At 43.2% G+C, this 21,213-nt stretch overlaps 1 protein-coding gene across 3 annotated transcripts; it reads right to left on the bottom strand.

Annotated features, from left to right (window-relative positions):
- Positions 1 to 444: 444 nt before the first annotated feature.
- Positions 445 to 20,349, bottom strand: LOC307243297 (ceramide transfer protein-like). Of its 3 annotated transcripts, none has more exons than XM_080018030.1 (20): positions 20,207 to 20,349; positions 19,435 to 19,581; positions 18,833 to 18,967; positions 11,641 to 11,757; positions 10,466 to 10,531; positions 7,472 to 7,579; positions 7,221 to 7,359; positions 6,136 to 6,225; positions 5,758 to 5,915; positions 5,569 to 5,661; positions 5,361 to 5,447; positions 5,040 to 5,132; positions 4,734 to 4,805; positions 3,674 to 3,769; positions 2,869 to 3,001; positions 2,668 to 2,738; positions 2,453 to 2,581; positions 1,366 to 1,495; positions 1,121 to 1,257; positions 445 to 582 (listed from the first exon to the last, which is right to left on the bottom strand). In XM_080018030.1, exons 2-19 carry the CDS (start codon positions 19,549 to 19,551, stop codon positions 1,130 to 1,132), a joined length of 1,962 nt encoding a protein of 653 aa, XP_079874156.1. In that variant the 5' UTR covers positions 19,552 to 19,581; positions 20,207 to 20,349; the 3' UTR covers positions 445 to 582; positions 1,121 to 1,129. The 3 variants fall into 3 exon arrangements, with proteins under 3 accessions (XP_079874156.1, XP_079874157.1, XP_079874158.1); XM_080018031.1 differs by having other exon boundaries at positions 20,227 to 20,298; XM_080018032.1 differs by lacking the exon at positions 4,734 to 4,805.
- Between the last annotated feature and the right edge of the window lie 864 nt (positions 20,350 to 21,213).

The following is a 21,213-nucleotide window of genomic DNA, read 5'->3' as shown; positions in this document are numbered from 1 at the left end:
CGTACAAAAGGGAACGTCTCCTCTACATTAAAAAAAAAAAAAAAAAAAATCCTCTCGTCCCGTCTCTCCATCGGCACCAGAAAAGCGGTGTTTTCACCAGAGAGACTGTGTCATAGAAGTCAAACGCAGCAGTCGCTTTTTTTTTTTTTTTGTTGTTGCTCTAAACACAATGGATTTATCACAGACATTCTGTTGGACTAATAGAAAATTAGCAGCATTAAGGAAAGCTATTCTCTTTAAAAGCAAATTCCACATAAATAAAAACTATTACCGTAAAAATGGAACTACAAAAAGAAAGATCTCTTTCATATATTTTAGCATGTGGACACATTTACATATTTATAATTATTAACAGAAGATTTTATATTTTGATAAAACCCAAATAAATTGTTCAATATTTATTTTCTTAAATTGGTTTGTTATTTCAAGCCTTTTCCTACTTGCATGGAAGCAGCGTCTTCCTCCCGCAGGGAGGCGCTGTGGCTGCTAAACTGTGGGAGAATGAAAATCTAAAGTCTTCACGTCAGGAAGCCACTTGAAGCTCGGGGTCACGTTTGCGTGTCTCTGCAGAGGTGAACAACGCTGGAAACATTGAAAGACTTTGTTATACATCTGAAAACATTGCACTTTGCATATGGAGGCGGCTCGACGGACGCAGATGAGGTGTAATCTCAGACCCAAGAGAGTCCCACTTTTAATGTGCACTACCTGAAATGACCTCTCTCAGTCATGGTGTAAAATAGTCTCAGACTTGCTTAGTCTAGGTTAAACAAATGGGATATCCAGAAGGCAGATTAGAGCTAATCTAGGTCTAAGTGAAGACTTCAATTAAATCTTTGTGTTAATGGACGTGGCCTCCAGGTCGACCAGGATGATCTGGACTAGAACCGACCAGAAGGAGCTGTCTAGTCCTTCATGACCTCAGTCCAAGGACTTCCTGCTCAAGAACTAATTCATCTTAAATCAAGCGACGTCTCAGAGAGGCATCTTTACATTTGGGATTCATTTTACTAGCATTGTTTTAGTCCTGATTTAGATTAAACCCCGTCTGCGAAACCGCCCCCATAATGAAATAATCATTTTAATTCAAATGTATTATCATTATTTTTTTATTTTTTACCTGCACCACTCAAAAGAGGATGGGTTTCCCAGCCGTTTTCTCCTGCACGTAGGAGGTGAAGCGCTTGAGGAACTTGGGGTACTCCCGCTTGGCCACCGCCCTCAGCACTGAAGCAGGAGCCCAGCCGCCCGGGTTCACTGTGGACACAGAGGAAAGGCAACTTTAAACAAGAGACAGAGACAGAGACAGAGATATTAAATAATTGATAGTTGACACCAAGCTGTAGCTGAACCCGCAGGTCGTACCGTTGGCGACGTAGGTTATTTTACACAGGATGTTGTCTCTGCTGATCGCCTGGTCTCCCTCAGGTGGACTCACCAGGGTCTGGCAGATCATGCCGATGTTGATTTTGGCACGGACGCACCGGTTCGACGGCTGTTTGGCAGAAAAAAAAAAATCAAATAAAAATTGAGGAATGAAGCAGCATCACATATTTTAGTCGTCAGCGGTACCAGAAACCCCCCCCGATCTACGAGCGGTTGCAGTCAAGAAGGTTTTCATGACCCTTTCTACATGACAGGTGTGAAGTGAAGTTATGTGCAAAAGGCTGCTTATTAACAATTACCCGCATTTTCAAGAAAAAGTCAAAGTTGTTATAAACAAAGCCATTTGGTCAAAGAACAAATGTCATTTGTTTGTGGAAGTTGAGAACAAAGAAGCGTCATCTCTGCTTCAGTTTCCTCTTTGTTTCAATGTCTCTGTTTTTAACTTGGATTTCATTGCGTTTGTTTTTCTCTGCCTTTTTATCGACGTTGTAGGGGCTTCTCTTAAATGTTTCTTGTTTGATTTCATTTGACGCTGTTCTTCTTCGCACTTTGTAACAGCGTGTGTTCAAAAGTGACAAATAAATAAAGCTTTACATACGAGCATAAATGTTACACTTTAGGTTTACAAACCGATAAAACTGGCCAACAGCCAGGTAGTACCTCCCATTTACCCAATTTACTGGACTGAAACATATAAGGACATATTTCCATCACACAGGAATCATATGTTAATTATGGCAGTGATTGGGTTCCAGGTATTAGTCAAGTCCTCAGGAGTCCAAAAAATGGACAAATGATAGATTTTGGAGGAAGAATGAACATAAATGATGTGGAATAGTTGAGTGGGTTTAAACCCCACGGTGCATCGTATCCACACTGTCACGGACTCAGTGCGTCAGAAGGTTTTCTGCTGAGGTGTCCATTAACTCTGGATAACCTACGCCCTGTCGGCAGTTATCCTCTCATACGACGCTGACAGCCTTTGTGAAGCCTTTTTTTGCAAATCAGCGTTCCGACAAAGGAAAGGGAGGAAAGAAGGGCGCGGACAACCGCGACGAGAGCTCACCTGGGCGTCGTCGTGGTCCACGGAGAAATTGCAGACGAGCCAGGTGTCGGGGTCGTTCTCGTTGTCGGCCAGGATCTTCTTCATGGCGGACAGGTAGAGCACGTCCCTCTGAGACGCCGGCCACACCCGCTAGGACACGAGCGCTCGGCGTTAGTCGCGGTGAGATGAAAACAGACACGTGGCTGCGGGTGGGAGTCGTGGTGGGGGAGCCTCACCTTGTGTGTTTGATAGACGACCACCGCGTTCTCCGACAACGTCTCCACAACGTTGAAGTTTTCGATGGTGGCTGAAAAAGGGAGAGAGCACGGGGACGTGTTTGAGGGAAGGACACATGCACCGTCTTGTGGCGTGGGGTCGGTTTGACTGAGCGTGTGTCTGTGTTTTAAACTCATACTACTGTATGTGTTTAGACGTACTCTCCCAGTCGTTGCGGTAGTCCGTGTCCCAGAAGTAGTGGCAGACCTCGTGGCCGGTCACGCCCTTCACACTGTGAGTGGCTTTCAGCGGGTCCAGCACGATGCCGTTCTCCTCCACCTCCCTCCTGTACACCTGGACGCGTGGGGAACATTGGAGACGTCATTTCTCCCGCGCACCTTCTCAATATTTTTGAGTTTGATGCATGTAAGTCACGACTGCGGGAGATTCATTCTGAGTCAAATAAAGCAAATACAGTCAATTCAAACATAGAAACCTGAAGTTTAACCATTTTATAGCCCCTTCTGAAAAAGCTTTAAGTGCAAATAACACACAATCACTTATGAAATAAATCACATTTTGAAAGACTTAAAAATTCCTGCATTATATCTTAAAAATATATTTTAATTACATCTTCAAAAAGAAAAAAATATATATATAATAATTTTGCCCGCTGAACAGTTGGAGAAGTGGATAGTTTATAATATGCAACTGGAAAATTTGTATATTTTGAAATTGGGTTCCTTTTTTTTTAAGCTCCACGATGCATATCTACATGTTATTGTACTGGGAAGATATATACTGTGACACAGTTTATTATTACACTCATAATTAGCGTGATAAGAGATTGCCTGTGAGGGGGGTGGGTACAAAACAACAATGTGAAATGGTGATTTGTTTCTATTCATCATTTAATAATTTCATATTTAATCAATTGTATTAACATTTCGATATGGTTTCCTTTTATGGTGAAGTTAAAGCAACTGTGAAAGGGCTGGACTGTACCACTGGCCTACTTTGGCTCACCTTCATTTCTCCCTCCTCCACCACCAGCTGCCAGTTTGCATCTCCGCCCACATCCTGCAGAGAGTAGGTCATGTGGTTTTGCACCATCTCCTCCACCTGGCACGGGGTTGGGGAAACAAGGGAGGACAGGTGAGGACTGATAGAGATTCAAATGTGCCTGTAGCGTGTTGTTGCAAAGAAGTGGACGGAGACGTGAGGTGAGATGTGAGACGGGGCGGGGGGCAGCTCGACATTTATAACGGACGTTTACAAGTCCATCGACAGTGATCGTGCCATTTTATATTAGATAACGACAACACAGCCCGACGTAGCTAAAGAAAACATTAAGTGGTTAAAGTCAGTCATTAGTCATACAGTTTTAGTCATAAAGAGATAACACTACATGGCCAAAAGTATGTGGACACTAGAACACCACAACTATATGTGCTTGTTGAACATTTACTTTCAAAACCATGGGCATTTATATCGAGTTGGTCCTCCCCTTTATTGCTATAGCGGCCTCCACTCTTCGGGGAAGGTCTATCAGATGGTGAAGCGTGATTCATGACCCCAGAGAACGCCTTTCGACTGCCTCCGACTCCAATGGCGGCGTGCTTGACACCTTTCCGGGCGACGCATGGCATAGTGCATGGTGATCTTAGGCTTGTGCCTAGCTGATCGGCCGTAGAAACCTGGTTCATGAAGCTCACGACGAGCAACTCTTGTGCTGACGTTGCTTCCAGAGGCAGTTTGGAACTCGGCAGTGAGTGTTACAACTGAGGACAGAGGATTTCAGCACGAGGCGGTCCCGTTCTGTGAGCCCCTGTGGCCGACCGCTTCACGGTTGAGCCGTCACTGAGCTCTTTAGTACGACCCGTTCTACTGCAAATGTTTGTCTAAGGAGATGACATGGCTCTGTGCTGGATTTTATGCACCTGTTGGTAATGGGTGTGGCTGAAATAGCCATAGCCATTCATTAGAAGGGGGGTCTACATACTTTTGGCTATGTAGTGTAGAGCAGGGACAGTTAGGTTTTGAAGGAAGGGTGAGGGAACAGCTCAGGTTTGGGATGGGAAGTTACCTCAGCTCTGAATCTGTGGACATCATGAGAAGTGGCTATGATTACTGGAGCGGGAGAGGAGTGACTAGCGAGCTTGGGGGTAGGATGGGGGAAGACAGGACACATGAGATGAAAAGATATTTCATATGGGAAATACAAAAAAAAAATAATAATAAATAGGGAGGAAAATCAAGATGATGGGGCTGCAAATCGTTTGAGGGAAGTAAAATAGCAAAGTGATTGAGGAGTAGAAAGATGTAGGACAAATAGAGCAGAATAATACATTCTAATTTAAACAGCTTTTTGGGATCAAATGAACTAGGATACCTTGTCAGAGAATCTGTGTGTGCCGATGGCTGAATAGATGTCTCCTGAAAGAACCAGGCTGAACCTCTGTATCCGTGTCTTCTCAGTTTGAGACTGGAACAAATGATCATTGTTATGATGATTGTCATGAGACAATGACTTTTGCCGATAATAGGAGTAATAGTAAATAAAAAAGTACTAAAAAGCATAATTCATTTTATTTAACTGATATTTGTAGTAAAAAGTGTGTTCCTATGCCCCAAGCCTTCTTAAATGGCATGAAAAGTGACTGCATATTTCATTGTAATAATTGTATAATTCATATTTCTGAATCATCTTTACCTGTTCTTCTATTTTGTCTTGACGATCGAGAGCGGCCTCCACCGCGTCAAAGAATTCATCCTCGTTTATGAGGCTATTGGGACCCTCCTGTCAAGAGGGGAAAAAAAAAACAACAAAACAAAACATGATTTATGATTCATCTAACACTCGCTTTTCACCACTACCAACTGGTACAAGTGTGAGGTGAACTCTGTAACTGTGGCCCCACCTCGTAGTCAGGGCCGCCAAAGTGAGACTTTTTCTTTAATTCGTTCAGGGCCGATTTATAGCCATCGTCTGTCCGCCGCCTCTTCTCCATCTCCTACGTGTGAGAACAGAATAAAAGTGGTGTGAAATATGCAGAGGAGTGCCATGTGGAGGGCCATTCAACTTGGAAACTTTGAAAGCCGGTCCCTACCTTATCCAGTCTCTTCTGCCAGCTGTCCTCTCTCTTCACCATTAGGTCGATGCAGTGGGACAGAGTGGCCAGTATCCCGGCGGTGGTGGCCTTGAACGTGATGGCCTCGCCTTTAAAGTCTATCCCATTGATCCCCCTCGGACTCAGGGACTGGAACACTGGAGGCGATTAAAACCAATCGAAAAAAACATGCCTACTTAGAAAAAAAAACAACAACAACTTGAAATGTTCCGACTAAATATGAATTTCTTCTTTGTCCGGTAAGCCAACAGATGATTAAACATTTAAATTGGCTCTTTTGAATATTCTAATCTTGTTCCCGGATGATTATTAAAAAAGCCGCCACGCCTTGTTTTTCTCCCCAAAATAATTACTCACACTTCTCTTTGCTGCCATTGTTGTTGCTGTTGTGCAAAAACTCTCCATCCGTTCGAGTATTTGGAAAGTCATCCTCGTCGTCCTCCACAACTGAGAAAGGGCCGGAGATAAAGACAGACAGAGAGAGGAAATGAGGGGAAGAGGAGAAAAAAAGTTAGGAGACGGTCGACAGGGGCCTTTCCAGGCCCCGCTGAGAGTCCTCCAGGGGTCCGGAGGAGGTAGCGGCTACAGAGACCACCACAGCGGCAAAGCACTGGCAGACTGGCAGAGAACTGAACTGGACAACGTAACAATGGTCTGGTTTCATCTTCAGGATGGAGAGAGGGTGGGAGACAGAGGAGAGGAGGAGAGAGAGGGAGCGAAAGAATGAGAGGGAGGGAGGGAGGAGAAAAGAACAAAGGCAGGGCTTCATTCTCAGTGGTCATCCACAGGCGACTCTCGCACAAGCTGCAGTGAGCAAGCGCTGTGGCAGCCAAGAGGGAGGGAGGCGAGGTCAGAATAACTGCTTTCTCAGTAGCAGGTCACACAAAAAATACTTTGTGTTCAAAACTCTGAACAATACTCTTAAAGTTCATGTAAAAAAGAAGTGGTGGTGGTAGTAGTAATTGTCCACAAAACAGGTATTGCCACCTCAATTTTACTTCTGTCCCATTTTGGCACCATCGAGATCCACAAGAGATCAGAGAAACAGTAGAAAATAAAAATGGCAGAAGGTGTCACCACAGCAGTAGCCATGGAACCCATTCCACTCAACTATGACAAAGCGGGAAATACTGAGCTTTGTCAATAAAAAACTCTGCATTTGATGTTGTTACTTAATCTATAAGAAAATAAACTACTTAAAACAGTTGTTGGAAAAAAAGGACATTGAATATTGAGATCTTTATGGTTGTCATATCATGACACCATTTTCATCATTTTACTCTGCCATGCCCTAATTGATGCCATTCAGCGTCTCTTCAAAGAGACAATACAAAACAGTGGAGTTGAAATGTATTGGGAGTTGCACTCAATACTGGAAATAGTAAGTTCTGGGTAACTGTAACACAATTACAGGATAGCAGAGAGGTGTTTGTGGCCCTTACTTTTGTCTCTCTGCAGCTCGTCCTTGGACTCGGCATCCGCACAGCCGTCAAAGTATTTCTGCAGCGTGTCCACCTGCCTGCACAGGATGTCTCTGAAGGTCTCCATCTCCGCCAGCTTCTCCTTCAGGCTGTGGCCCCTCTGAGTGAAGGAGACGACAGCCAGTTATTTCTTCTGGTATTTGGCCGATATCCCGATTCACATCCAATAGGGTCTTATTTCCGTATAGATTTTAGTTTTGTCCAACACGCACCTTAAAGGAGGAGGTAGAGGTGGCAGAGAAGCCGCTGGTGGCCGAGGTGAGGGACAGCATGGAGCCATGTCTCCTCAAGCTGGACTCCGAGCCGTACCCGGACTCAGCCTGGAGGGAATGATACATGGTCGTTGTGAAGCTGAGAAGCTAAGAAGTCTTCAGTCCAACAACAGATACAAACCTCAAATACAAAATTAAACAGCGATGCATATCACATGATACCAAGAACCAAAGTAAGGTCAGAGACAGCCAGCACTACTCACCATCTTCCTAAGACACAGACCCATTCATGCCGACGCCAAATCTTCACTACCCGACAACAATAGCGCTGCTGTTGTTGTTATTATTATTATTATTATTATTACTTTTACTATTATTAATATTATTATTATATTTTGCTTAGTTTTACTTTCTAAGTGGGGATGCCAGTTTTGATTGGTTTTAAGCCAACCACGTACAAATGAAAAATTATCCCATAATACATATTTTGAATCAGAATCAGAATATTCAGGTAGATACATTTACATATACTAGGAATTTGTCATGGTGAGGTTTGATGTGTTCCATTAACATAAGGAAAAAATGGAGAATAAAAATAATAATAAAATAAAATAGAAAAAAAGTGAAGTGAAAATAAAAACAAACAAAAATAGTAATATATACAAATAGCTGATAAATACACAACAGAAATAGTCAGATACATAAACATAGACATAATATACTAAATGTGATATGATGCAGTGGATAAATTACTGTAATGGTAAAATAGGGTATAAATTATGAATGTTGATTGATTTATATGTACTAACTGGCTTGTTACCGTATGTACAATGTAATACCAGTGTTATTACACAAGTTGTGTGAATGTGTGTGTATGCGAGTGAGTCATTGAACAAATAAGATAAAGATACGTTTCCAGTACAGCAGCACACAACATGACCAATCAACCCTAAACATGTCAGCACAGGAATGAATATCGAGAGACTTCCCGTCAAGGGGCTCCCTCTCCCTCTCTTACGTAACAGCCTTTAAAATAGCTGGTAGGGGAAGGCAAGTTGGAAACGGCACGGAGTTGTGTTACCACTTCCCACCACTTGGAGACGGTAGCTTCACATGGCTGCTCGTGTGTCCCACCCAGAGGTAACTATCGGTCAACGGCCAGCAGTAACACTCCATCCTGTTTCCACATGGATTTCAATTATTGCTCGCTGGCTGGTCTGCCACTACCCGACTGAGAAAAACAATACTTCATCAAAACAGCGCTATGCGAAAGGAAGGCCGACTCAACCATGTGTAAGGTAAACAAGCACAGAGAAATAACAGACTTGTTTTTGTGTATATGCATTATCGCGTGTTTATACTGTATACATGGAGAACAGCCTCAAACTGACACTAATAAAACTGTTCCCTGGAAAGAAAAAAGCGCAAGTAGCTTTTACAAAGCATCCTACATTATTCTACTAGACCACAATATATATATTTTTCCCTTTAAGAGGAATATCAGAACGGGTTGCATTTTTACATGATCACATTTCCTAAAACACGTCTATCCCCCACTGTGTTTAGCGTTTCCCGGAGAGTGCTGCGGAGTGCTGCGAGCGATGTAGGTCAGAGGGGAAACTAAAGCTTTCCAGCAAGGAAGAGCATTTTTGGTGATGACTCATGGCACAGGACCGGCCGGGTGGAGGTCGGGGAGCAAGGTGTGGACTGGAGTGACTCACTGCCTCCTGATCTGGCTGACTCAGAACAGCTCAGTGGAATAACGAGGAAGCGCGTGTGTGTGTGTGTGTGTGTGTGTGTGTGTGTGTGTATACACACTGTATAGGGGGGCGGGGGCCTGCTGAATACCAGAAAGTGGGATTCCCCCAGCACATGTTTTGGGAGGGAGACCTAGTAGAGTGTAGTGGCTGCATGACCAGAGCAGAAACCAAAGTGGATTTGTTTTATCCGAGTCTACTTTTTTCAGTCCCCCATGTTATAGTTCCTCATAAATCCCAGACACCCAGATGTCCCTGGAAAAACTGGAAACTGGATTATGGATGCCAGGTTTTCAGAATGGCATGGTCCGACTGTGTTAACATGTGCATTATAATTCAGTCCGTGTTGTTAATGACTCGATTTGAGGAATTTGCTCGCACTTCCTTGCCTCTGCGGTCCTGCCTTAAGAATCAGAACAAATAAACCTCTTTCCTAATCCAACGTTTATGTGGAAACAAAAGCAGCCACGCTCGCATGTTGCTCACCCAAATGTTGAGAAATATTTGAGGTTCAGCTCGTTGTGATGTCAAAGAAGAAGAAAAACTGTAAAAGTACACACACAGGGCTGTCTAATAATTCCATATCATCATTCACCATTTCTCTGCGTATTGCCATCAAATTTGTGGTGAAAATTCATTTTAATGGAAGCTGTGACCCAAAAAGTTCACACAGTTCAGCCAAAAGAAGTCTGAGATAATTGGTGTTTTGGCCAGATATTGTGCTTTACATTATAATACAGTTCAAGATGGATTCTTGATCACAGTTTATTAAATATAACACATTTTTCAGCGGCAAAATGGTTTCATATCGTCCACACACACACACACACACACACACACACACACACACACACACACACACACACACACACACACACACACACACACACACACACACACACACACACACACACACACACACACACACACACTCAGAGGGACACACCAGAAGCTTTCTAAAATAGCTAAAGGTGTGCCGAGGAAGTGTAAAAGCTGTTTCACACCAGTATATAAATTTAATATATTCCTGTAATCGTAGACTAGACTAGACAAGCAAGCTAAGTCACTGGTAGCGCTGGGTGCGATGTCAATTAGGTTTCCATAATAGATAGAACACAAAGGTGTGAAAATTTCCTACCAGACTCGGCATGCGCATGCCGCGTGCTATCAAACCTGCTTCCTACATTAGACTGGTGTGAAACGGCTTTAAGTCCCATAGACTTGCCAGAAAACGCACCATCTGTGGGGCGACGAGTGCGGGTCCCGGGACTCCTCCTCTTTCTCTCCTCCCTTCTCCGAGGCTCTGAAAGAAACACCACACAGACATTAAGCACAATAAACACTTAAAATAGTTTGCCGACCTATAATAACTTACATATAATGCCTCATTAACCAATTTATATACAGTTTATACTTAGTTATGATGCTTTCAGTTCCTCTGTGTTATAATTTTAGATTTATTTCCATTAGTTTCCTGCCTGGATTAAGCTAAAACGTAAACATAACTAAGAGTTGGTTTCGCTGCGTTCCACTCAGTTGGAGGGACTGAGAGTTTCCCCTGCGCAGCATCTCTCAAAAAAGACTGGTTTTATTTTAGATATTTTTCCGTTAGTTTCCTGCTTGTAATGTAACCGAAAATCCCACAGCGTCTTGGAGAGACAGAGCGTGACGTGCCTGCGTGTAGAAAAAAAAGAAAAGTGAAATACACTCTCCATGTTTTCACAAATAAAATCAAGTTTTCAATGAAACTGGAAAAGGGGTTTTAAATGGCCTGTAATAGCACCATAATAATACAAAGCATTAACCATTTGTTTTTATTTAATTTCTGCCATGCACCAGTTAAGTCTGTCAGAGAGACAGTACTTTATTGAAAATTCAGAGGTTTTTGAATATTACTCAAAAATCGGAGGTTTGTGAACGCACCGTAACGTCAGAAGCGGGGAATCAGCTGCTAATTTCAGGCAGGACAGCGTCACTCTTAGCTAGTTAGAGTTGACTAAATGATTTTTTTTTCTAAAATACATTTAAAAAAATATGTATATAAAAAAATATATATATACACACAAAACTAAATCGGCGGACTCCCTGCAGTACTGCAGAGGGTCCGCATCAAAATACAAAGGCTTTGCTACTTCTACTTGCACGTCAATATTCAAATTGTCAATATTTTATGTATAAAAGTCGTTAATCATATTACAATAACAATTACTATGAGGAAAAACAAGAAATAGAAATAGGAAAATAAAACTTCAGTTTTTACAGTATGCACTATATTAATTAACTAAGCACAGCGAGTAAGTTCATTTTGGCTCATGCACAGAGGAGCAATGCAGCCCAATGTGTCTTGCTTTTGGCTGCAGGCTTTAACTAAAGAACAAGCCTTAAGAGTTACACTGTGTATGTTTGTCTCACCCTGTGAAGCTCGATGGAGTCCATCCATTGATGTCTGTGCTCAGGATCCTGGGCTCTCAGGTACCACACGCTGTCATTCACACTGATGTCCAGGCGGCACTCGTCAAACTCATGAGGCTGTGAAAAAGAATAATACAGATAGGGTATGGATGACATGAAAGGCTGTTTAGTAACATGGAGTGATATAGAGCAAAACTAAAATCAACAGTTTATACAACACTTTCTTTATGCTGTGTCAGTATGTGTAGTTATTGTGGAAAGAATCTGAACTGGATTTAGACAAGCGGGCGCTCAGTTTACCATCTCTCTCTAAATGGTAGCTTGAGAAACATCGCGACGCAGTCCTGAAAATTGGAAACCTGGCTTAAGTTTATGTATCAAATCCTAATCCCTGGTAAAAGGTCCCCAAAAGTGGGTCACTAAAAACCCCACAAATTTCTGTTCTCCTCATTTATTTTTATTACAGTACAATATTCTCAAAATGCCTGGTCTAGGACATTTAACAAGAGCCTGACTTTGATCAGCTGGGAAAAGCACAAATAACATTGACTTACAAACACGTCCCATTTAATTATCTACCATGATATATATCGAGCTTCGTTCCCTCGTAATCTGGCTACACTTCATAGCTGAACTCTTCAAGAAACCCTAGCAGTTTCATCTACAGTTGACTCCACCTCCTTCAACAGAGTGGAGGTTCCTTGACAAGGGTTTGCCTCCCCTTGATTTCACCCTAGCTGTCCATTTCCTTCCCAGGTCAGAAGGCTGAACTGCAAACAGGAAGGAAGCCTGTTCCCAAAAGGATTGATGACAGGAAAATGCAACACTTGTGAGAAATTACCATTTGTCACTTTTGACAAATGGAACCACTGACACACCATACAAGAACGGATACAAGACCGTCTCGCTCCCTGCTTTCGGGAAATCGGATCATTTCACCATCTCGCTACTTCCTGTTTAAAAGACTGGGACATGTTTCAATCAAGTTCCAGTGACGTCAGCTAGTTTATGGAAGCAGCTGTGAGCTTCATAGCTACGTTAGCGGACAGCATCCTTCCCACGGTGAAACTTCGGATACTGCCGATCCAAAAACCGATCGATAAATCCATCCGTGGTGCTCTGAATGCTCGCTCGGCCGCCTACAACGACGGTCTTGTATCCGGAAATATGGACAATTACAAAGCGGCATCGTACAAACTGCGGAGGGTGGTGAAAGACGCTAGACAGGCGTAGAGGGACACAGTGAAGCGAAAGATGGAGCAATGGGACACCAGACACTTGTGGCAGGGGCTGCGGATTATTACGAACTACAAGAGCAGCCCCTTCCCAGCCAAAGAAGTGAACTCCTTTTATGCACGGTTTGAGGCTGGCAACAACACCGCCAGCTCGCCGGGATGAGCACGCACTCTGTGTCTGAGCAGGACGTCAGGAGGGCTCTGATGTGGGTGAACACCAGGAAAGCAGCAGGCCCAGGTGGAATATCTGGGCGAGTACTGAAGAACTCTGCTTACCAGCTACCCTCGGTGCTTACTAGGATATTCAACGCCTCCCTGGCCGAGTCAGTGGCCCCGCCCTGCTTCAAGACGTCCACCGTCATCCCTGTCCCGAAGATCACCTCTCCTTCCTGCCTGAATGACTACCGTACGGTGGCCCTCACCTCGGTGGTCATGAAGTGTTTCGAGAAGCTGATTGAGGATTACATCTGCGCCTCCCTTTGCTCAGTCTATGACTGACTGACTGACTGTCTGTCTGTGTTACTGGTGCTGGTGCTGTGGCTGCTACTAACCTTATACCTAAACTTAACCCTAGCTTACCTTATGGCTAAAATTAAGCATCTCTATTCCTAACTTAAATTACCTCTTACCTTATACCTCAACTTAACCATCTCTAACCTGAGTGACTTCTCCAGTTCCGGTGAGAGCTACCACTTCCGGTTCTGGTGACGTCTTTGCGTGTGCGTTGCTGTTGTCTTTTTTGCTGTTGTTTTTTGTTGCTGCTGCTGCTGGAGTTGATGTTGCTGCGGCTGCTGTTGTTTTGTGGCTGCTGCTGCTATTTCTGTTGCTGTTGTTGTTTCTGTTGTGATATTACAGTGAGAGGGTCATAAGAAGGGTGTGTTTTAGGATAGATAGTCAAAAGGATCTCCCTCCCAAGGTCAGAGTGAAAAACTTGACCCCTAATTTAGGGACGCTAATTAAAGGACCATGACTGGATTAAGATGAGATGGTGCAAACAGTTGAAATTTCCGTTTCCGGTGAGGGCTACCACTTCCGGTCCCGGTGACGTCTTTGCTGTGCGTTACTTTGCTGAGATGAGATGGTACACACTGTTGACTCGATACAGATGAGGAGATTTCTGGTTCCGGTGAGAGCTACCACTGCCGGTTCCGGTGACGTCTTCGCTTGTGCGCTGTTGCTGCTACTATTGCTGCTGCTGTTTTCTGTTGCTGCTATTGTTTCTGCTGGTATTGTCGTTGCTGCTGCTACCCTTATACCTAAACTTAACCATCCACTGTGACTGGATTAAGATGAGATGGTGCACACAGTTTAAATCTCAGTGTCTGGTGAGGGCTGCCACTTCCAGTTCCCGGTGACGTCTTTGCTGTGCGTTGCTTCCCTGAGAACTGTTGACTCAATACAGATGAGATTTCTTGTTCCGGTGAGAGCTACCACTTCGGTTCCAGTGACTTCTTCGCTTTTGCACTGTTGTTGCTGCTGGTACAGTAGCGGCTAGTGTTGTTATTGCTGCTGGTGGTGTTGTTGTTGGTGCTGCTAACCTTATACCTTAACTGGTGTTGTCGTTGCTGCTGCTAACCTTATACCTAAACTTAACCATCTCTAACCTTATACCCTATTTTACATATCTCTAACTTTGTACCTCAACTCAACATCTCTAACATCTCTAACCTGAGTGACTTTTCCGGTTCCGGTGAGAGCTACCACTTCCGGTTCCGGTGAGGTCTTTGCATGTGCGTTTCTGTTGTTGCTCCTGCTTTGGTTTTGCTGTTGTTGCTGCTGGTGTTGAGGTTGCTGCCATTTCTGTTGCTGTGGTTGTTTCTGTTGTGATATTACAGTTAGAGGATCATAAGAAGGGTGTGTTTTCGGAGACAGAGAGTCAAAAGGATCTCCCTCCCGAGGTCTAATTGAAAACTTGACCCGTAACTTAGGGACGCTAATTAAAGGACCGTGACTGGATGAGATAAGATGAGACGGTGCACACGGTTGAAATTTCCGTTTCCGGTGAGGGCTGCCACTTACGGTTCCGGTGACGTCTTTGCTGTGCTTTACTTAGTTGAGATGAGAGGGTACACACTGTTGACTCAATACAGACGAGGAGATTTCTGGTTCCGGTGAGAGCTACCACTTCCGGTCCCAGTGACATCTTCGCTTATTTATCCAAACTTTTTTAATGATACACAGCATGTTACATATGAAAAATATAATCATTTCCTGATTAAATGCACTTTAACAACATCCAATGCCACCAACGTCATGGTTTCTATTTATTACAGCTTAATTTGGTATATTGCTACAGATAAATATATTTTCCTCTCATTTGTTACCTAATCACGGTGCTACAAAGCCAACTAACAAGAGACTAAAACTAAGACTGATTCAAGCTGCACCATTTACACACAAACTGAGTGCACGAGACAAGTTACACAAAATAACTAACCACAGATCTAAAACCAATGCTAGTACAGTTATATCTAGGGCTGCCCCCAAATAGTCGACCACAAGTAAGTCAACGAGGCCAGTCTTAGTCGACCAAGTTTTTTATTGGTTGGTTGGTCGCAAGGGAGAGGAAAAGGGAAAAAATAAAATAAAATAAAATCCATTTTGGAGCTGTGCCTTGTCAAAATAACCTTAAAACCTACAGTATATGGCTGGACCCATGTATGAAACTCTAGAGGGCTTTTGATTTGAGGCAAATTTTAACAAAAACAAATGTTCAGTCTCCTTGCTGGTTGTTTAGATACATTCAGAAGAATAATTACAGCTTTTGATCCTTTGCCGGTAATCAACAGGTGGCTTGCTTCATGCGTGCCGTGCAGCACTTGTAAATTTTTTTTTTAGTTCAAAGCCTACTTATTAGGTTTTGTATTTATCTGTAATGTAGGATAGTGTCAATAATGTTAGTTATAACATGCTTTCGCAGCCATAGAACTCAAACCATTTCCTGATGCCCCAAAAACATATATTGAAATATTTAAATTAATATCATAAACGTTCGACGAGTAGTTGACTAATGGCTTGAACTGACGACTATTAGTCGACTAGGAAAATCTTTAGTTAGGAGCAGCCCTAGTAATATCCCTTCAGTATAATCAGAATTATAAACAATGTAACTTTCAAAATAGTAGTGTTATGTTAGTTTCTTGTTCGCCAAAGTAGTCAAATACAAACCATGACTACACCGACCACAAAATAGGTTACCTTTGTAGTGCGACAGCAGCCATGACTATGAACAGATGACATTTACAGGACTAGGTCAAAGACTACACGTGGCCAACTGCTGACCAGCTTTGCAGATCAACTCTAGACGGACGTGCTCTAGACAAGGTGTTGTTTATCTCCCGGTACAAATAAGCCTACATCTTCAACGCAACCACAATGCCAAGATGCCATTACTCAAAGTTTGCTGCATCTACCTTCTGAATCGCCAAACTTAGTTAAAAAAAAAAAAAAAAGTATCTTGCCTCTGCACACTCAAAATAAACATTACCATCCCTTCACTTTAACATGACCAGCCCTGTGCATCATCTGTAATGCTTCACTTGAGAGTGAACATTAACTTTAGAAACAATTAGAAAAACTTGATGCTGATTATAATTGACCTTACTGACCCCGCCAAAGGATGGTAGAAAGCATTGTATTGTACCGATTGTATTCGCTTGCACCTTGACAAATTTAATGCAATATTCTGACTTCACCGTTGGCCCAAAGCCTACTTTTTCCACCCTGGGTCTGCCTTTGGTAGACAACTTTACAATTATTTTACATTTTACATTATACATACATATATGCATAGGATCATTGAGGAGACCATTGGCAGTACCATCAACAGCAGTCAGAGATAGAAACCAATGAAGCAACTCATGAACTTCACAGCCAGAGAGAAGGCTGCTAGGCTTCTGAACATTGACGGGCCTGGCCGTTGACTTGACGTGGCAGGTGATCTCAGACCCAACATTAACCTGACGTTGAAATGCCGGAGCTAACCATTCAATGAGAAGACTTTCAGGAGACGAGGGCATGGCAAGAAGGCCTGGTTAGCCACTTCTACAGATAAGGCTGGGGTTGTTACCATTGGAGGTGGGATGCAGAAGTTTTGGAGGGCAGTCCCTCTGTAAGGCCGACTTAGCATCACCAGTCTTGTCGATTAATTGCAATGAAGAGGCACTAGATAGCTTTTGTCTTGAAATTGAATGTATCAATGTTTTAGTACCCTGAACTTTTATCGTAATCTTGTGTAGTGAGGGCTCGCTGCTCTGTTTGCAAATGAATTTAATGGTCGATACAATTTGGGGAATCACTCAGTTTTGTGTTATTGTCTTGATTCCCTTTCTGTGTCCACTTAAATAATTAGCTATGGAAGCTTTTGTTCTGTTCCGAGTCGATGACTTCTTTCAAAGTTAAATCAAAATAGGGAAATGATCTGGGGGGGGTGTTTATATTGTCCTTACTTGGTTATAAATGTATTTGCCGGCATCTGAGTAATAAGAATTAGTGTTAACCTCTGAGTGTCATCTGAATATAATAAAGTTTTAATTTATATTTTTGTCCAATTGCATTGAGCCTCAGGTCTCTTGCAAAGGATATATCGATCTCAATAAGGCTGCCTGATTCCCTCTGGTCTTGTATGCAAGGCACATGGTACAATTCAAATTTGAGATATTACAATTACACTAATGTGTCCTAACATTCTGGACATGTAAGACTTGGAATACGTGCTTACCACCATCCCTGTTCCCTTGCGATAACTCCTTGTGAAAATATTTAACTGTTGATTTAACCATTGTTTAAAGGCCACAAATGGAGGGCAAGTTAGCCTTTTCGAAAAACAAACACACACATACACTCGATTGGTGTTCATGAATGCAGAATAAACAAAATAAATACTAGAAAACAAAATTAATTATTAAACAGACACAGCATGAAAGTCACCAGCTGAAACTTTTCATCCCATGCACTTGAAGGCAAGACTTATACGGCACTAGAATGAGAAACATTTACAGTAGTGCACAACACAGAGAGTGATATTTACATAAGCTGGGAATGGTTAAAGCTACACAAATAGAGGAAAATGCAAAGCCTGCTTAATGCTGCCTGGGAACAGTAACTCTTTCCATTCCTGTTTTTACTAGATGGTCTGCAAGAGTCTGAGCTTCAGTCAATAACTGACATGGAGGTGAAAAGTAAAGTACAGTCTGAGAATGTCAAAAGCCGGTACTAACAAATGCACTTAAAATTTGTCTATATATTAAATACTGAAAGTTAGACATAGATTAACTACAACCACACAGCAATTTAACTCAAGTACAAACTTGGAATTTGTTATTCCATTGTGTTGAATGTCCACATGATGAGCCTGGTAGCATTGAGAATACTATCACTTTCCTTGAAGAAATTATGTACTTCAACAGAGGAGTAGCTGTCTGAGGAAGCTCAGGGTTGCAGTTCTCATCTGACTAGATTGCTCACTATTTTGAAACCAGAGATGAGTCAGGACGAGGAGAAACCACATGATGGGAAAAGGTGAGGCTTTTAATCCACATGGAAGACAGTGTTTGGCTGGATCGTTCAGTCCTCAGAGCTAAACACTCCAAAATAACATGGCTATACTTTAATTAGACCACTAAAGCATGTGGGGCAAACTCTAGAAAATTAAGTGACGGCACTTTAAGACGGCAAACAGCTTGCTGTCCTATTTAACACTCCATGTGTTGACTTGGAAGGGTGCCTGAGCCAGATGAAACAGCAGTGTCCCTGACCACGCTCTTTTGATCTATCCATCTGTGCTGGCCATTTCTTGGCTTGACCCATTAACACCATTTAGAAAGGAGAGCTTGTAATCTGGCCACTTACAAGAAGAATTGCATTGGAGTCAGTAATAGCAAGTTCATTGAAATTGATCATTACGAATTAGTTGCCAGGGTTTCCATCTGCACAAAGCAATAAAATCCAAAGCTCACCGTAACGACAGCTTTGCTGAGGCAGAGAGACCCCCGGCAGCCGAACTCCCGCTCGTCCTGAGACTTGTAGTAGCTCAATGTGCTGTTCTTTAGAACCACCCAGCGGTCCTGCCAGCCATGGATGTAGTTTGTCCACTGGAAAGGCAGAAATCTCAGTGTGTTACATGTGAATTGATGCTAAATACAGGGCGATCAGACACACAAAATGCATTACAGTTACGAAAGAGTTTGTCTTAAAGTATCATCAAGGCATATCATCCTCACAATGCTTACCCTATGCACATGGATTAACATAATTCAACAGGTGAGTTTTTGGACAGGAGGATTGGCTTAATCTCATAAAATGCTGTGTTGGCAAGGCGCTTGCAATCCTATCATGTGTTTCCACGGTGTCCATCAACATGAACATTATCCAGGGATCAGCATGAATTTAAAAACAAGTACTGTAACCCGTGTAAACAATCCGTGCGAAGGGATACACAGGCTGAGTGCATCCAAGTAAACGGGTAAAAGAAGTGGAGTAAAAGAGTCAACCAATCCAATCAGACCAGGGAGTCTTGCCTGTACAGCTTTTAGGGAAAATAAAACATAAATAAACTTACCTTACTGAGAATCCCACTGAACTCGAAACCCACTGAGCCACCCACTGGATGCCCGGACGGATCCGCTTCCAGGTCTTCCTCCGAACCAGAAGAGTTCCAGCTCTGGTTGTCTGACATGGCTTCGGCTGGATAAGGTGATCGCGCTGGCTGGGTTGGAAATGGGAGGCGAGACATGTTCAGCTACACGTACTGTCAATCAGGACGGCTTTATCTTCTGTCCATAACTCGGTCCGAGGTCGAACGGCAGCGGCTCGGCTCGGCGTCGGGGCGGACTGACCGACACGGTGCCCGGGCGGACTGACCGACACGGTGCCATGGGCGGACTGACCGACACGGTGTCAGGGCGGACTGACCGACACGGTGTCAGGGCGGACTGACCGACACGGTGCCATGGGCGGACTGACCGACACGGTGCCATGGGCTTCACGCGAGTCAACTAGTGATACAAGACTCGCGAACGATTCGCTCCCTGCGAGCAAACCGTCTAGATGACTCGGGGGTCGGGAGACACGCCAGCAAAACAGTGTCAGGCAAGTGAACGTTCGACTCACTAACTGAAATTACTGAGGACTAATTCAAACTCCAAGGCATTTGGAATAATTCACGTCGAACGTGGCTGAAAATCGAACGGCTCTGTTTTTAACTGCGCGACTTTCAAAATAAAGACTCGAACCTCTCATCCACTAGTTAACGCCATATTAGCTTTACGTATGGAGTATTAGCTAGTTAAGGTCAGCGAAACACCTTCAGACGCGCTGATAACTCGGCTCACCTCGGCCCCGATCCGTCTACCTTCGTTCCAAGTGTCCAATCCCAGAGGTGTCCGTGTGAAAACGGCGCTTGTTTCACTCGGTGCAGAGTGACAGCTCCGCCATGTTCCCTGACGTCTGCCACTAATTTGCTGGTGAGCGAGCGGCTGAGCCTCAGCCTGTGTCGCTCGGAGGGGCGCTGGCTGTCGACTGACGTCATCTAATCCGGACCAGAAATGGAAACAAACTCCTCCTTCTAGTACTAGAATAGAAAAGGAGATGTTACAATATTGTTTCCCCCCCAGAAAAATAAATAAATAACTAAAAATGTGTGTGTGTGTGTGTGTATATATATATATATATATATATATATATATATATATATATATATATATATATACATACATACATACACACACACACACACACACACACATACACACACTACTCACAAAAAGTTAGGGATATTCGGCTTTCGCGTGAAATTTCAGGATGAACCTAAAATGCACTATAACCTTTACAGGTGAACTTAATTTGACCTTCTCTAAGCTTTTGAATGCGCATGTCCAACTGTTCATTGTTTCAGTACTTTTTGCACAACTTGCTGTTCTCTCGCAAGGAGCTGAACGGCAAAATTCACAACAGGTGTATGATTCATGAATCGACCAATACATTTCCTGGTTCAATTAGAATTGGTATTTAAACAGTCCTCTACATCATGCTGTTCACATTTTGACATCATGAGACCAAGACGACGCCTAACAACTGATCAACAGTACCTCACCATTGCGAGGCTTCAAACAGGATGTTTTCAGAGGGAAGTGGCCACTGAGCTTAGAGTGTCAGAGCGTCATCAGCAGGTTGCAACAGAGATACAGAGACTGGAAGAGTCACAGAAAGGCATAGAAGTGGACGTCCTTTGGCCACATCCCACACTGATGAGCGCTTCATTGTGAACAGTGCCCTGCGGAACCGGATGATGAATGCCACTCAACTCCAGGCACATTTAAGGGAGGTGAGAGGCACCCAA

The sequence above is a fragment of the Zeus faber genome (assembly GCF_960531495.2).
Source record: "Zeus faber genome assembly, chromosome: 17".
Lineage (NCBI taxonomy): Eukaryota > Metazoa > Chordata > Actinopteri > Zeiformes > Zeidae > Zeus > Zeus faber.
Note: the sequence above shows the minus strand (reverse complement) of the source record. Positions and strands in the feature narration are given on the sequence as shown.

Coding starts and splice junctions, on each gene's coding strand:
- LOC307243297 (XM_080018030.1), bottom strand. CDS start 19,551: ATGTCAGACAACCAGAGCTGGAACTCTTCTGGTTCGGAGGAAGACCTG. Junction 5,662..5,757: donor GGCAGAAGAGACTGGATAAG/GTAGGGACCGGC, acceptor TCTCACACGTAG/GAGATGGAGAAGAGGCGGCG. Junction 4,806..5,039: donor CACACAGATTCTCTGACAAG/GTATCCTAGTTC, acceptor CCTACCCCCAAG/CTCGCTAGTCACTCCTCTCC.